This window comes from Mus musculus, chromosome 7 (assembly GCF_000001635.26).
Source record: "Mus musculus strain C57BL/6J chromosome 7, GRCm38.p6 C57BL/6J".
Lineage (NCBI taxonomy): Eukaryota > Metazoa > Chordata > Mammalia > Rodentia > Muridae > Mus > Mus musculus.
In genome coordinates, this window is record NC_000073.6 from 120,352,145 (window position 1) to 120,368,631 (window position 16,487).

The window sequence follows — 16,487 nt, forward strand, 5'->3', positions numbered from 1 at the left end:
GAGCCTGAAGGAATGACCATCCAGAGACTGCCCCCCACTTGGGGATCCACCCCATAAACAACCACCAAACGCAGACACTAGGCAGATGCCAACACGAGCCTACTGACAGGAGCCTGATATAGCTGTCTCCTGTGAGTCTTTGCCAGTGTCTGGTAAATACAGAAGTGGATGCTCACAGTCATCCATTGGATGGAGCACAAGGTCCTCAATAAAGGAGCTAGAGAAAGTACCGAAGAAGCTGAAGGGGTCTGAAGCCCCATAGAAGGAACATCAATATGAACTAACCATTACCCTCAGAGCTCCTTGGAACTATACCACCAATCAAAGAAAACACATGGTGGAACTTGTGGCTCTAGCTATATTTGTAGCAGAGGATGGCCTAGTGGGTCATCAATGGGAGGAGAGGCCCTTGGTCCTGTGAAGGCTCTATGCCCCAGTATAGGGGAATGCCAGGACCAGGAATGGGAGTGGGTGGGTTGGGGTCAGGGGTCAGGGGGAGGAGATAGGGGATTTTTGGATGGGAAACTAGGAAAGGGGATAACATTTGAAATGTAAATAAAGAAAATATCTTTAAAAAAAAGAAAAAAGAAAAAAATCAGAAAAAGTCCACTCAAGGAATTTTCATTCTAGTGCGAGTTAAAGTATCTTAGCAATTAAAGAAATAAGGTAATTATAATGTATGTTAATGCCATGAGGAAAATAAAAACTGATAGTCACCTAGCAATTCAAACATGGAATGGGGGAAAGAAATACATTAGATTATGCAAGGAAGCTTCTGGAGAAACCCGGCCACTGTGGGTACTGGCTGCCCCACTCAACAGTCAGCTCTGCTGAGGGAAAACTCCTCAGCCCAGATTAAGTGTTTCTCAGGACATTTTATGTCAATGACTGTTTGAAATGGATAGCTCAGCTAGGCTCTACATCACTATCTACAGTTTAGAACTGGTTCTGGAGATAAGGGATTAATATTGGTTAAATGAGGGATTGAGACTCGGTGGCTGGGGGGATATAAATTAGAAAGAAAGAAGTCAAAATATCACTATTTGCAGATGATATGATAATATATATAAGTGACCCTAAAAATTCTATCAGAGAATTCCTAAACCTGATAATCAGCTTCATTAAAGTAGCTGGATATAAAATTAACTCAAACAAGTCAATAGCCTTTCTCTATACAAAGAATAAACGGGCTGAGAAAGAAATTAGGTAAACAACACCCTTCACAATAGTCACAAATAATATAAAATACCTTGGTGTGACTCTAACCAACCAAGTGAAAGATATGATAAGAACTTCAAGTCTCTGAAGAAAGAAATTGAAAAAGATCTCAGAAGATGGAAAGATCTCCCATGCTCATGGATTGACAAGATCAATATAGTCAAAATGGCTATCCTGCCGAAAGTAATCTACAGATTCAATGCAATCCCCATCAAAATTCCAACTCAATTCTTCTCTGAGTTAGAAAGAGAAATCTGCAAATTCATCTGGAATAATAAAAACCTAGATATTTTAGGTGAGCAGTCAGAGTGGTTTCTAGCTGGTCTGCCTTCAAAAACACACATGCACACACACTCACACACACACACACACACACACACACACACACACATACACACACACCACTCTGTTTCTCCTGTCTCCTTCTCTCTGTTTCTGTGTGTGTTTCTGTATGATTTCTGATGTGTGTATGTACGAGTGTGTGTGCACATGCACAAGCATACATGGTCACATACATATAGTCACATGCCACAACTCACACATAGAGGTCAGAAGACAAACTGTGTGTGTCAGTCCTAGCCACACACCTTCTTTGAGGCAGTGTCTCTGTTGTTTTTTGAGTGTACATGCCAGATAAGATGGCCCACTGACTTCAAAGTATCCTCGTGTTCCTGCCTCCCACATTCCTGTTGGAGCACAGGGATCATGGGTGTGTCCAGCTTTTATGTGGATTCTGAGGATGAAAACTCAGACCCTTATCCTTGCACAGCAAGTGATTTTGACTCCTGAGCAATTTCCTCTGTTCCCCAAATACTGACTGAAAAAACCTGTGGCATTACCAGCTTCATGGTGGTAATTAAAACAAAGCAGGAATAGAGAGGATTGCTCAGGGAAGGATTGTACCCCTACTGTATAATTCTAATACTCACATACCTTAAAATAGATGTCTCCTCTTTGCTGTTTTTCTTTATTATACTCTATTTCCCCATGAGATTAATATGAACTCTTATTTTGTCCATAAAGAGTTGCTGTGAGTACCTGTTCTTTCAAACTGACTATAAAGGCTGCATAGCTCACACTTATGGGCTTCCCCCAACAGGTATTCCAAAAGAATAACACCACCAAGGTCGCCATCAAAGACTTGTCTTTGAACTTATATGAGGGACAGGTCACTGTTCTTCTAGGACATAATGGGGCAGGAAAATCCACTACTCTGTCCATCCTCTCAGGTAGGTGTTCAGCTCAATCCAGTCTCAGAAACTAGGGATGAAGCAATGAGATTTGCATGACATAGTTTAATAGGCTGCTTTGTTTTCGAGTTCTTAAGTAATGTAAAAATTTAAAAGTTTGCCTCTGTAACTCCTTTCATGGGTATTTTGTTCCCTATTCTAAGGAGGAATGAAGTATCCACCCATTGGTCTTCCCTCTTCTTGATTTTTCTTGTGTTTTGCAAATTGTATCTTGGGTGTTCTATGATTCTGCACTAATATCCACTTATCAGGGAGTGCATATCTAATGACTTCTTTTGTGATTGGGTTACCTCACTAAGAATGATATCCTCCAGATACATCCATTTGTCCAAGAATTTCATAAATCTATTGTTTTTAATAGCTGAGTAGTACTCCATTGTGTAAATGTACCACATTTTCTGTATCCATTCTTCTGTTGAGGGACATCTGGGTTCTTTCCAGCTTCTGGCTATTATAAATAAGGCTGCTATGAACATAGTGGAGCATGTGTTCTTATTACCAGTTCGAACTTCTTCTGGGTATATGCCCAGGAAAAGTATTGCTGGATCTTCCGGTAGTATTATGTCCAATTTTCCGAGGAACCCCCTATTGCATATGCCAGAAAGATTTTGCTGAAAGGACCCTGTTATAGCTGTCTCGTATAAGGCTATGCCAGTGCCTGGCAAATACAGAAGTGGATGCTCACAGTCATCTATAAGATGGAACACAGGGCCCCCAATGGAGAAGCTAGAGAAAGCACCCAAGGAGCTGAATGGGGCTGCAACCCTAACCAGTACCCCCAGAGCTCACATCTCTAGTTGCATATGTAGCAGAAGATGGCCTAGTCGGCCATCACTGGGAAGAGAGGCCCTTTGGTATTATAAACTTTATATGCCCCAGTACAGGGGAATGCCAGGGCCAAGAAGCAGGAGTGGGTGGGTAGGGGAGCAGGGCGGGTGGGAGGAGAGGGTATAGGGAACTTTCAGGATAGCATTTGAATGTATATAAAGAAAATCTCTAATAAATAAATAAATAAATAAAAATTTAAAAGTTTGTGTTTTGGGGAAGATACTACATAACAATTAAATATTGATACTTAAAGAAGACAGTAATTTTTTTAGTATGTATGCATGTATGTAAGAACAGAACACTAAAATACTCAACGCAGAACCTGAAAGATTTGAAAAAGCAGTTGACACATTTGCATCTCAGAAATTAAAAACACAAACAAAACCCAATAACCTGAGGACAATAATGATTAAGGACAATCAGAATTTAAAGTTACTAAAGTTGTGTTTGTATGCAGAGGTCAGAAGCCAATGTCCTGAATCACTTCTCCACTTTATTTTATATTTTGAAACAATTTCTCAGTGAAACCAGAGCCCACCCTTTCAGCTATTATGGCTGATTTGCAAGCCCTAGGAATGATTTTCATCGCTGCCTCAGCCCGTACTCCTATTTTACCATTTACCACCACCAGCAGCAGCAGCACCACCACCTATCAGTGCAAGAGTTAAAAGCATAATAGCCAGAAGCTGGAAAGAACCCAGATGCCCCTCAACAGAGGAATGGATACAGAAAATGTGGTACATTTACACAATGGAGTACTACTCAGCTATTAAAAAGGATGAATTTATGAAATTCCTAGGCAAATGGATGGACCTGGAGGGCATCATCCTGAGTGAGGTAACCCAATCACAAAGGAACTCTCACAATATGTACTCACTGATAAGTGGATATTAGCCCAGAAACTTAGGATACCCAAGATATAAGATATAATTTGCTAAAAACATTAAACTCAAGAGAGCGAAGACCAAAGTGTGGACACTTTGCCTCTTCTTAGAATAGGAAACAAAACACCCATGGAAGGAGTTACAGAGACAAAATTTGGAAGTGTGACGAAAGGATGGACCATCTAGTGATTGCCATATCCAGAGATCCATCCCATGATCAGCTTCCAAATGCTGACACCATTGCATACACTAGCAAGATTTTGCTGAAAGGACCCAGATATAGCTGTCTCTTGTGAGACTATGCCAGGGCCTAGCAAACACAGAAGTGGATGCTCACAGTCAGCTATTGAATGGACCACAGGGCCCCCAATGGAGGAACTAGAGAAAGCACCCAAGGAACTAAAGGGAACTGCAACCCTATAGGTGGAACAACAATATGAACTAAGCAGTACTCCGGAGCTCTTGTCTCTAGCTGCATATGTATCAAAAGATGGCCTAGTCGGCCGTCACTGCAAAGAGAGGCCCATTGGACTTGCAAACTTTATATGCCCCAGTACAGGGGAACGCCAGGGCCAAAAAGGGGGCGTGGGTGGGTAGGGGAGTGGGGGGGTGAGTATGGGGGACTTTTGGTATAGCATTGGAAAGGTAAATGAGCTAAATACCTAATTAAAAATGGGAAAAAAAAGTCACACCTGTACCTGGCTTTTATTTGAGTTCTGGGAATCTAACTCAGGGCTTTGTGCTTGTAGTTTCCTGTGAAGTTTTTATGCCCCAGTATAGGGGGATGCCAGGGATGGAAGTATTTTTTATTATGCTATGGCTTGTATGGCCCCCATAGACTTTTGTGTTTGAACAAGTCTTTGGGGTCTGGGGGTAGAATGTGGTGGTTTAACTATGCTTAGGCCAGGGAGTGACAATATTAGGAGGTGTGGTCTTGTTGGAGTACATGTGGCCTTGTTCAAGGAAGTATGTCACTGTGGGGGTGGGCAATGAGATCCTCCTCCTAGGCATATGGGAGCCAGTCTTCTCCTAGTGCCCTTCAGATATAACTCTCAGCTCCTCCTGCACCATGCCCGCCTAGATGCTGCCATGCTCCCAGCTTGATGATAATGGACTGAACCTTTGAACCTGTAAGCCAGCCCCAGTTAAATGTTGTCCTTATAAGAATTGCCCTGGTCATGGTGTTTGTTCACAGCAGTAAAAACCTAAGACAATGCATAAAAAAGTGACAAAGGGAACAGAAAACTAAGGAGCGCAGAAAAGAAAAGAAGGAGGCAGCTAGAAACCCAACCAATATCAATAATTATATTAAATGTGGATTATTTACTTCAAACTTAGGAGACATGCAGGAGCAATAACAATGGCCTATGTTGTTTAAGGGTCTCCTAGACTCCCCTGTCAGTGCTGGAAAAGGTTTCTCATACCTGGTCCTGGGTTTGTTACATAGTCTATGGTTCTTGTGAAAGAGCATTATTACCCCAAGTAGCATAGCTTCACTTAAAAATAAAAATAATACATGTACACACATACACACATACCACACACAATTTTAGATAAACAAAATAATATGATTACTATGTCTTTTTAGAGCATCCTTAGTGTTTATTTTTTCCACCTCCTTTTCTTTCCCCCTACTGTTAAACCCTTTACCCGACTCCCCCCACATCCTCCTCTTTATAGTGCCTGTGTCCTGCTCTTCCACATTCTGCTACTCCTCCCCACACCCCAGACCCTTCAACAACATGGTTACCCAAACAAGCATAATGACAACATAAGTTGACATGCTAATGTGAACAGGGAAAATTGTACATGGTCCCATTCCTACATGAAGAGCTACAGTTGGCTAATACCTACTGAGACAGAGAGAAGAGTTCATCCATTGTCCAATCCCAAGTGGTCAGCACTGGACTTACATAGGAGCAGAGTGAAATGGTCTTGGTAGGCTATATGTACATACATGGACACATGTGTGTGTGTGTGTGTGTGTGTGTGTGTGTGCATGTAACAATAAAAATACATGAATATATGATGCTGGAGGAATTGGAGGGAGGTATATAGAAGTGATGTATAGATTCAGATTATTAGTCTATGAAAAAAGGATTATCAGATGGGATAAAATATGCTTCATCACTATAATGTCTTAAAGAGACACAGGTTAGATTCTAAGGTGTAAATACATTGAAAGTAAAAACAATGTATCCTGCAAATAGCAGTAGCTAGAAAGTTGGTGTGGAAATCCAAATGTCAGAAACTTTAAAACTATAAAATAGAAACATATTTGATAATTACTAGACTCAGAGTGGAAGGTTCATGATAGAAAGTAGATGTCAGGAAGTGGCAGTTTCATTTTAGAACAGCTAAAATCAGGATAATCTGCTTAATATAAAAACTTATCATGAAAAGGGGTCAGATTCCAGGACAATAGAGGCAAATTGTGACCATATTCACTCTGGCTGTTTTCTAACAGAATTAATTAATAGGGAATCTGGCAAGTCTGTAGTCCCAGCTACTTAGGAGACTAAAGTAGGAGGATCCCTTGAGCCCAAGAGTTCAACAGACCAGTCTGAACAACATCAGATCCTTTCTCCAAAAAGATTACTGAGTTACCACATTTAAAGTAACATTTCTCCTTATTAAAATTAGCCACTCACTACAGCTGCCTAAGACTCTATAACCATCTGAACCATTTTGAAATTATTTTGGGTGACTAGATAGTTTTTTTCCACCAACTAGAATTTAAGTTCTTCAAGGAGAATGGTTTTATGGTGTGGGTTTTCCAGCTTAAAAAGTGTCTTCCCAAGTCTATTGCAGGCCACAGATGGTACTATAAATATAAATATAAATATAAATAAAATATAAATATAAATATAAATATAAATATAAATATAAATAAAATATAAATATAAATATAAATATAAATATAAATATAAATATAAATATAAATATAAATATAAATAAAATATAAATATAAATATAAATATAAATATAAATATAAATATAAATATAAATATAAATATAAATATGAATATAAATATAAATATAAATATAAATAAAATATAAACAGTAACTGCTGACAAGTGGCTGGTAGTGGTTGTGTTACACTACCATGCTTCTAACACCCTGAGTGATCTTCCCTTCTCCACTGAATATTGGAAACCATAGCATACAGGGAAGCAGGGAAATGCAGTAGGTTATTCCTAACCTGATCCTAAAAGAGGCAATAAGTATTGTCAGTCATCTACAATGCTATTGAGCAATCCATGTGTAGACTTTGTCAGAGGAACCAATGAGCATTTTTCCTCACACAAGCTGTTTGTGTTTCATCTTCTACCTGATTCTAGGTCTCTATCCTCCGACCAGTGGAGAGGCCTATGTCCATGGAGAAGACATCTCCCAGCATATGGATCAAGTCAGGAATTCCTTGGGCTTATGTCCTCAGCAGAACCTGTTGTTTGATCACTTGACAGTATCCGAACACCTTTATTTCTACTGCAGGGTAAGCCAAGGATATCCCCCCTACCTCCCAACTCCCTGTTCAGGTAGATCACCAACTTCCAATATCCTTATTCTTATAAAGATCAAGAAATGATTTGAGATGAATTTTCCTCTAAAGAGTGGAAAAAAGGATAAATGACCACAGAGCTGATGCATGGAAGGAGCTGATGTGAGATATTTGTAAGATTCAGAGGTCAGGAGTGGAATAAAACACGAACTTTGGGACACCTGTACTCATGAGCCCATAACAGCTATAGTTGCCTGTACAATACTGAGCCAGCCAACAGTCCAGCATAGACTGGAGGGGCTCACAAAGCCCCACTTCTAGATGAGGAGCTTCGGCAGCTGGTTGCTGCTGAGATAGGGAAAGTAGCTGCTGTTTGGGGAATCGTGCTCCAGGGAGTGGCCCCAAATGCATCTGCAGACAGACAGCACTGACTGGACCCTGTGACTTATGAAAGCCAGAGTGAAGTTGGGAGGCAAGCAAGGTAGCAAGAGCTGAGAGAAGTCAGAAGAGGAGTGGGAGGTTGGTATGATCAAAATACGTGATATGCACATGTGCAATTCTCAAAACCAGAACATGATTTTTAGAAGAAACTCCTACGACTATTGAAAGTGCCATGCATACAGAAGTGGATGCTCACAGTCAATCTATTGGGTGGAACACAGGGCCCCCAATGAAGAAGCTAGAGAAAGTACCCAAGGAGCTAAAGGGGTCTGCAACCCTATAGGTGGAACAACAATATGAACTAACCAGTACTCCCCAGAGCTGTGTCTCTAGCTGCATATGTAGCAGAAGATGGCCTAGTCGGCCATCAATGGAAGGAGAGGCCCTTGGTATTGCGAAGATCATATGCCCCAGTACAGGGGAATGCCAGGGCCAGGAAGTGGGAGTGGGTGGGTTGGGGAGCAGGGCAGGGGGAGGGAATAGGGGGCTTTGAGGATAGCATTTGAAATGTAAATGAAGAAAATATCTAATAAAAAATGCCTTTTAAAAAAAAAAGGAGAAAGAAAAGAAAGTGCCATGCAAACTCTTGTCTCCTTCTAGATAAAAGGAGTACCTCAAAAGATGTATCTTGAGGAAACTAACAACATGCTGTCAGCTTTTAACCTGATGGAAAAGTGTGATGCATTTTCGAAATCACTGAGCGGAGGCATGAAGCGCAAACTCGCCATCATTATAGCCCTGATAGGGGGCTCCAAGGTAAAAGGCTAAAGCTAACAACAGATAACTCTGTGCTTCATCTGGTTCAAAAATCCAAGTGATACAAATCTAAAAGCTGACACAGATTTAACCCTTTGAAAGCAGGCTCCCTTGGGTTGAATTCACATTGTCAACCTCATTGGTATAAAATGACCATGAGTTTGGCTTTAGTACAAAAGTCCTAGTCTTATATTAAACTTACTATCTTCCCTCAGTCAGACTTTTCCCTTAAAAAGAAAAGCAAGAGCAAGCCTAGTACTGGTAGGAGCCCTGTGGGGGCCAGTGCCTGTTTACTCAGTCGTAAAATTGTTCTGTCGCTAGGTGGCGATACTTGATGAGCCGACATCTGGCATGGACCCAGCCTCGAGGCGGAGCACCTGGGATATCCTTCAGACGTATAAACAGAATCGTACCATCCTGCTGACCACCCACTACATGGATGAAGCTGATGTGCTGGGCGATCGCATTGCTATCATGGTCAGGGGGACCTTACGATGTTGCGGCTCCTCGGTCTTCCTGAAAAGACTATATGGTCCATCACCTTTGATTATTCTTAGGATGCTGTTCCCTAAACAATACTATAATCCCCATTGGTTTTATATCTATTGTCAAAATTTGACTGATTCATTATGCTGTGTTCAACTAACATTCAGCTGCAAGTCCTTTGAGTAGTTGTTTCCATTTTCTTCAAAATTATTTCCTACTTCTATGTTCTGTGTTTGCTGTATCATATTATCTGTTCTCTGACATGATTTCTAGGTAATTATGATCTGGTGCAATTATCCATCAGTGAGATGATGGCTATATCAGAGATATAGAAATAGAGATAAGAGGGGGATACCTTTCTAATTTCCCTGGTGGTTTTTGGTGTAACTCGTTGGCTCTTTAAAGCACATGTGGCCGAATCAGACATAATTCTGAACTGCCTAGCCTAGAAGATTGTCTTTTAGCATCTGTATTGACTCATACTGGGCATGGTCACTGAAAAGCATGCATTCTGCTGAGTTATTATAGACTGTTCTTCACTTCTGTTTCTTGTCAAGCGTCTCTTATTTCAATGCAAAGAGCTGTGAATGCTCACCTTACTCACCTGGTATGTCTTTGCTTCTGGGTCCATTTCTATTGCTTTTTGCCCCTTGGCTAAGCATTATCTCGTGCTACATTATTATCTGATGCTATCTAGAACCCTTTGACTGGTTGCTACAACACATGTGCTATGTTGTCAAATGTGTAGACTTGTTGGGGAGATGTTTTTCAAGAGTTCTGCACCTCTTACCAATATCCTGTAGTATTAGTATTTTAACCAATCCCAGCATGGGATTACTACCCACTGATAATTATGAGTCATTACTTTCTAGTTTCTATGTTCCATCTTCACTGCTCTTCTCCCAATTGAGCAGCCCTCTGGACCACATTCACTTGGCTCCTTTGCATGGCGGCTCTGCTTCTCTGTCCTACCCACTCCTCAAGCAGGGCATCTCTCTTCTTCTTCCTTCTTCAAAGTCCCAAGCCCAGGAAACCTAAAACCCAGCCTATGTTTCTCCTCTCCAGCTATTGGCTGTTGGCATCTTTATTTACCAATCAGAATTAATTGGGAGCAGGTTCCCAAACAGTTTTGCGGGAACCAATTAACATTAGAATATAAACAGCTACAACATCCAGTTGGGGCATTTTGTGCATCAAGATCTGCATTTTCGAAAACCTTTACCGATGTGGGTGGGCCCAGGTACCATAGGTCTATTTCAGATCTATGGCCGAAGCATGAGTCCCATGGAGTATTCATTTCAATTCCTGATAGATCATCACTGATCCACTACTTTGGCTTAGCTATGTAAGCTCTAGTCTTTTGTGAAACAATAAAGGGTTTTTTGGGTTTGTTTTTTTTTAAGGTAAATCCAATCACATAGTGTCTCTTGTTGTAGATATATCTGTCACACAGCAAAGATGAAAGGAGACACCATTATGAGGTTTCTATCAGTATTTCTTTTAACTTTTAGTTGTGTGTATATGTTTTATGTTTGTGTTGGTGTGTTCATGTGTCCATATATGGAGACCAGAGGAAGGAACTGGGTGTCTTCCACTATGTTCTCTGCCTTAGTCCCCTGAGACAGGGTCTGTCCTTAAAGCAAAGCACATAATGACCTCCCAGGATCTGCCTGTTTCACCCTCCAACTCTGGCATTATAGGTCTGCATGCCATGATGGGTGTTCATGTCTGTGCTAGGGATTCAAACTCAGGACCTCACACTCGAACAGAAAGTGCCCTTACGCACTGAGCCATCTCTCCAGCTCTGGTTTCACAGTTACTTTATTTACTACAGAGCTCTGCATGAAAATCATCTGCACAACTTGTAGCTCTATTCTTGTTGTGCTAGGAAGTGTTCAGGAACCCCAAAAAACCATCAAAGAGCCTTGATCACAATAGGGTCTCTATTCAAGCTTGAGTTTGGGCTTCCCACTAATCCTGACACAGTAGGATGGGAAGGTGGATTCACAAGTCTTATTTAGGCAAGCATTTATAGAGGCAAGCAAACAAACAAGGGAGCTTCTAGCCTGGCACACATTTGACTGGGACGCGGGGGGGGGGGGAGGGGGGGAGGGGGGGGCGGGGCGGGGAGAGTGCCATTATAGCCTTTAACATAATTGGCTGGTGCTGGGAGCCAAACTATAAGTTTAACTTCTGTTTTCCTCCTGATTTTGGGTTGTTATGAAGTAAAGTGTAGGGGGCAGGCTTGTAAATGGGAGGTGCAGATTTGTTGGGGAGTAACCTGGAAACTAGTACTAGGTGCCAGTTTGTTAGTTAACTTGAGTTCAACCTTAGGTCAGGTTCTTTAAGATGGAGTCTGAACCCAAAAGATCTGGTCTCTCAATCTGACTTATCTTCCCTCTCTGATTTCTAACTTGCCAGTTCAGGTGTGACACTGGAAGCTGTCGGTATTTCTGTCTGCTGAATCTCTATGCAAAGATCACCTCCAAACAAAAGTGTAGTGATTGCACATCCCACCTCCTTGTCCTCTCCCAGGCATTCACACTCTCAGCTGCTTCACGTCCACCTCCTGTGCAGCCAAGCTTACACCATTGTCTACTTCTTTCAGATGTTCATGGTGAAAGCTCTGTTTGGATATACGGATCTCACCAAGGCCATGCGCTAAACTCACCCTCATTCATTATGAATGTGTCCATTGGATTTGTAAGTTTCCTTGGACAGAATCTTGGTGAAATTTTCAGAATGTAATTTTACAAGGACATGTTCAGTTTTCCAATTGTTTTCTATTTTATGATAAGCGTGATTGTCCACTTGTGGCACTCTCTGTTTCCTTTCACTTTTATTTTTTGGATTTCTAATTGGATTACTTTTAGTGATCTTTTTTCAGGGCTATTGAGTCCTTTTCTCTTTCTACTCTGCTGCTGAGACTATGCAGTAACGTCTTTGATTGTACTTCCTTGCTGTTTCCACTGGTTTTCATTTATAGTTTTATTATCAATCTGAAAAATTTCTGACTGACCCAACTCTTTGTTTTTCTATTTCTAATAGATTGATCAATGTATTTGCCATGGTTGTTCTATAGCCTTTTTTTTTTTTTTTTGTCCTGTAATTTCTACATCTAGGCCAGTCTCTGCTTCTAATTTTCTATACTATATAGTATTATGTTTATTATATACTGCTGCTTATTTATTGGCATAATTTATGTTTTTATTTTTAAAATGACAGTGGAAACTAAAGTATGTAATATTTATATCAAAGAAGCATATACCCTTATCTTTGTCAGGCCCTGTGTATGCATGATAAAGTTAGCAGAATCTACATTTGGGCAATCCTGTAGCATGGTACAGCTTTGTTTGAATTCTGCTCAGTGCTCTCTTCAAATGTCTTAGAAAGGAAACAGAATGTGATATCCTGAGACAGATACATAGGAAGATGGTGTTCCATTTAGGCTATAGCACAAGCACCAGCCTTCTGACTCTGATACATCCTCTTTGATTTCCATCCCCACCCTGCCCTGTGTATTTCTTCAGAATCTTGCTGCTCACTTGCTCTCTTGTACTCTCTTTTCTCCCTTCCTTCCTGCCTCCTTTCTTCCATCCCTGCCTCCCTCCCTTTCTCAAAGGACACTTGTCAGGTGATGGGCCCAGATACCCAAGTGTCATTTCCCTTAGTTCTGCAGCCCAAGCCTCAGGTACCAGAATGCCATTGCTAGGAGCATAAATCCTGATGTGCCATACATATTCCCCACCTAGTGTTAGGAAGACCAGTGAAGGAGGAAAAGAAACAAGAGGAGGATGAGGGGGTGGAAGAGTGATGGGAGAAAAAGGAGGAGGCAGTCCATGGTGTCTGGGAGGAGATGACAACAGAGGGTAAACAGAAATTTCACAAAAATGTCTCACATTTTGAAGGAAAGAACTTTTATTGAATTTATGTAGGTTCTGGCATATAACATGGACCCAGGAAGCATCTGCTTAATAAATATTAACCTGTTTTCTCTAATTTCAGCATCAGTAAACAGAGAAATGAGGGAGCTTTTAATGTTCTCTCTGTTCTATATGGTTTTATGATCCAGATCATTAATGATCCCTTATAGAACTATGTATAATTATATCATTAATAATGATTATGTTACATAATGCTTTGCTTTATAGAATTGTAGTCAAATAACCCATGGCATGCTTTATCTTTCTCTAACATACCCAAACCATAGAAATTCCATTTGGTCTTCTGAATTGCATTTTCCCAGGTGTTGGAAGCCACCTAGTCATGGTGAAGGAACCTTACTGTGACATTGCTGAAATCTCAAAACTGATTCATTCCTATGTCCCAACAGCCACCCTGGAGACTAATGTTGGAAATGAGTTATCTTTTATTCTACCCAAAGAATATACACACAGGTATGGGTCTAGAGAATGCCAACCAGTTGATTTCTAAATGGTTAGAAATCACTGTTGTTTTCCTTATTTTTCTGGTTAGCAAATAGGATTCCTTTAAGAAGGCAAAACTTCTGTCATAGACGCCACTTGCACTGCAAAGGGGCAGATGCCCCTGCTTGCTACAGCTCGAGAAAATTAATTGGTGATATTGGGCGTTCTGTTGTCCTTTGTTGAGTACTAGTACATGGCTTGGAGAAAAGAAATAAGATAATAAATGGGTAGCAGTGAAGCGCTTTCCTAACATGTACAGGCTCTAAGCTCAACCCCAGAGCACACATACACACTCCACCACTACCAATAGTAATAGCCTGGCAAAGTGATACAGACCTTCAACTCTAGAATAAGACATGACACAGGATTATGAGTTGGAAACCATCATGAGCCATAAAATGAAACATTGTCTCAAACAATAAAATGGAAAATAACTAGGACAGCTTAAATGGTGGTTCTTGGATTAAGGAGAACAAAAACCCCACCAGGAATAGGTAGTTGGTGTGTGATATATCAGCGTGTGATCCACCAATGGACCAGAGCAAAGCCCCAGTCAGAAACTAGAGTAAAACAATTAAATGTAACAGAGAATCTGAAATAAAATTCTAGGTATGTCTCCTTAGCAGTACCTAGCAGCTGAATCAGTTGCTAAAGGGGAGGCCAGAGTGGGTGCTCACACCTTAGCTGTGTGTGGCAGTTAAGATCCATCTGGAGCTACAGAATCTTCCTGAAGGAGACCCCCAGATAAAACGCTTGATAGCACTCTCCAGCCTACCTGCCTGTCTTGAGTCATATGGACACAAGGGGCAACCCCAGAAGAGATCAGAAGCCTAAACATGGAAGGACTTGGAAGGCAATGGTGATGATTCATGTGGACAGTAGGAACTCTGTGAGGTGGGTAACTCATGGTAGATTTCTGGGCCATAAAGTCAGATACTGAAAACTATTGAGCTCAGAGACTCTTTTCTCTGGGACAGCTTTAAACTAGGGAATGAGAAGTAAAATCTCTATAAAATTAAACAACCTGTAAATCCAGTTACTTCAGAATATTCTAGGAAAACAATGAAATGATGGTTAAATCCTCAGTGATTTGTCATTTCACCGACACTTATGGCTGACGGCACTTGAGCACTCGCCACATCCCAGACATTGTCGACATCCATTTGTCTGAAGAAAGAACAGGGAAGAGAACCAAAGGAGCTCCCTGCCACATGCGGGGTCTCCAGGTCACCGACTGTATCAGCAGGAGAATCCTGAAGTTCCAATGGTGCATTATCATGTTGTCAAACAGTGTTGAGATTGGTTAGAATGAAGTAGAACTTGAAAACACACAACAGTTTAAGGGAAGAAGTGTAGAATTTTATGAGATGCTGCTGCACCTTGGTATTGCCACAGACTTAAAACACTTGACCTGGGAGACAGAGAAGGACAGGGGCAACAGTGGGCTATAGTAAGAGGAGGAAATAATTGTGTGAAACTCTTGCAAGCTACAAGGAAGAAGTGCAGCAATGTATTCTAATGAACGCTAGGCAACACTGCACAGGAGAGGGATTGGTTCTGGAAGAGCCTGGTAAGTTTAAGTTGACTCAAGTTTTCCTGAATTTTTCATTTTATACATTTTCCTGTTATTCTGTTATCGCCATTCTTGTCTAAGAGAGTCTAGCTTGATTCAACCTCATTGCTTGTTTTACATTTGTTACCCATATATTTAAGGTTCTGTTTAAAAATCAAAAAACAAACAAACAAACAAAAACCTTGCCTAGACCAAGGTCATGAGTAATTTCCTCTAGTTCTCTATTTTGGCAATTTCATGGTTAGGTGGTAAGAGATATGGGATGGAATGTCATCCTCTGCATGTGACCTCCAGGGTTCCAAACATCTCTACTGCAAAAGATAAAACACATTTTAAAATAAGCAACATATTCAAAACAGTTACATATTTTCCCCCAAGAAGACATCCAAACAGCCAGAAAGTAAGTGGATTAAATTCTCAGTAACACTCAATGTTGGGAAATACAAACCAAACACACACTAATCTCCTTAGGAGCGCTATTACCCCCCCCCCAAAGGACTCAAAAAATGAATGGTGGGGTTGTCTCTGCTCTGTCTATAATCTCAAGGTGTGCATCTAGAACTGTGTAAAAACGCAGACAGAAAATATTGAGAAAATATTGTTTTTCCAAAGAGAGAATTGGAGTTCTGACGCTAAACACATGGGAAGATGGTTTCTGTTGTCCCCCATTGGGAACATGATAGAGATGCTCCTGAGACCTGGAAATTTCTGCAAAAGATAACTTTGAACATATTGTTCTAAAAGATCTTCCTAGATTAAAAACAAATGTTGTTTAAAAGACTTGATTTTTCTACATTGCACTTGACTCCTTTATTACAGTTTAATGTAGTTTACTTTCATAGGTTTTCCTGGTCATTTAACATCAGTTTATCCATTCTATGTTTTCTCTGCACGTAAACAGTTTCCTGTCTCTGCGTGCCTTTTCCTCTGTTGAATGTGTTTTTCCCATTTCTTTTTTTCTTTCCTTTTTTCTTTTCTTTCCTCTTTTTTCCTTCCTTTTCTTTTCTCTTCTTCTCTTTTCTTTCCTAAGAGGAACCATGACATATATAAGTAAAATAAGCTAATTCTTGTCAACTAGTTAAAGTTGTTAACATTGAATATCTTTTAAAATTAGACTTTCAT

At 40.6% G+C, this 16,487-nt stretch overlaps 1 protein-coding gene across 2 annotated transcripts in view; it reads left to right on the plus strand.

Moving 5' to 3' along the window:
• Nucleotides 1–16,487, plus strand: part of Abca15 (ATP-binding cassette, sub-family A (ABC1), member 15) — a 79,217-nt gene that overhangs the window by 23,659 nt on the left and 39,071 nt on the right. For both annotated transcript variants that reach the window (XM_006507945.4, NM_177213.3), the window contains exons 12-16: nucleotides 2,318–2,447; nucleotides 7,522–7,676; nucleotides 8,724–8,879; nucleotides 9,201–9,411; nucleotides 13,612–13,762. In XM_006507945.4, the coding sequence (XP_006508008.1) occupies nucleotides 2,318–2,447; nucleotides 7,522–7,676; nucleotides 8,724–8,879; nucleotides 9,201–9,411; nucleotides 13,612–13,762 (803 nt within the window). The remainder of the gene's footprint in view (nucleotides 1–2,317; nucleotides 2,448–7,521; nucleotides 7,677–8,723; nucleotides 8,880–9,200; nucleotides 9,412–13,611; nucleotides 13,763–16,487) is intronic.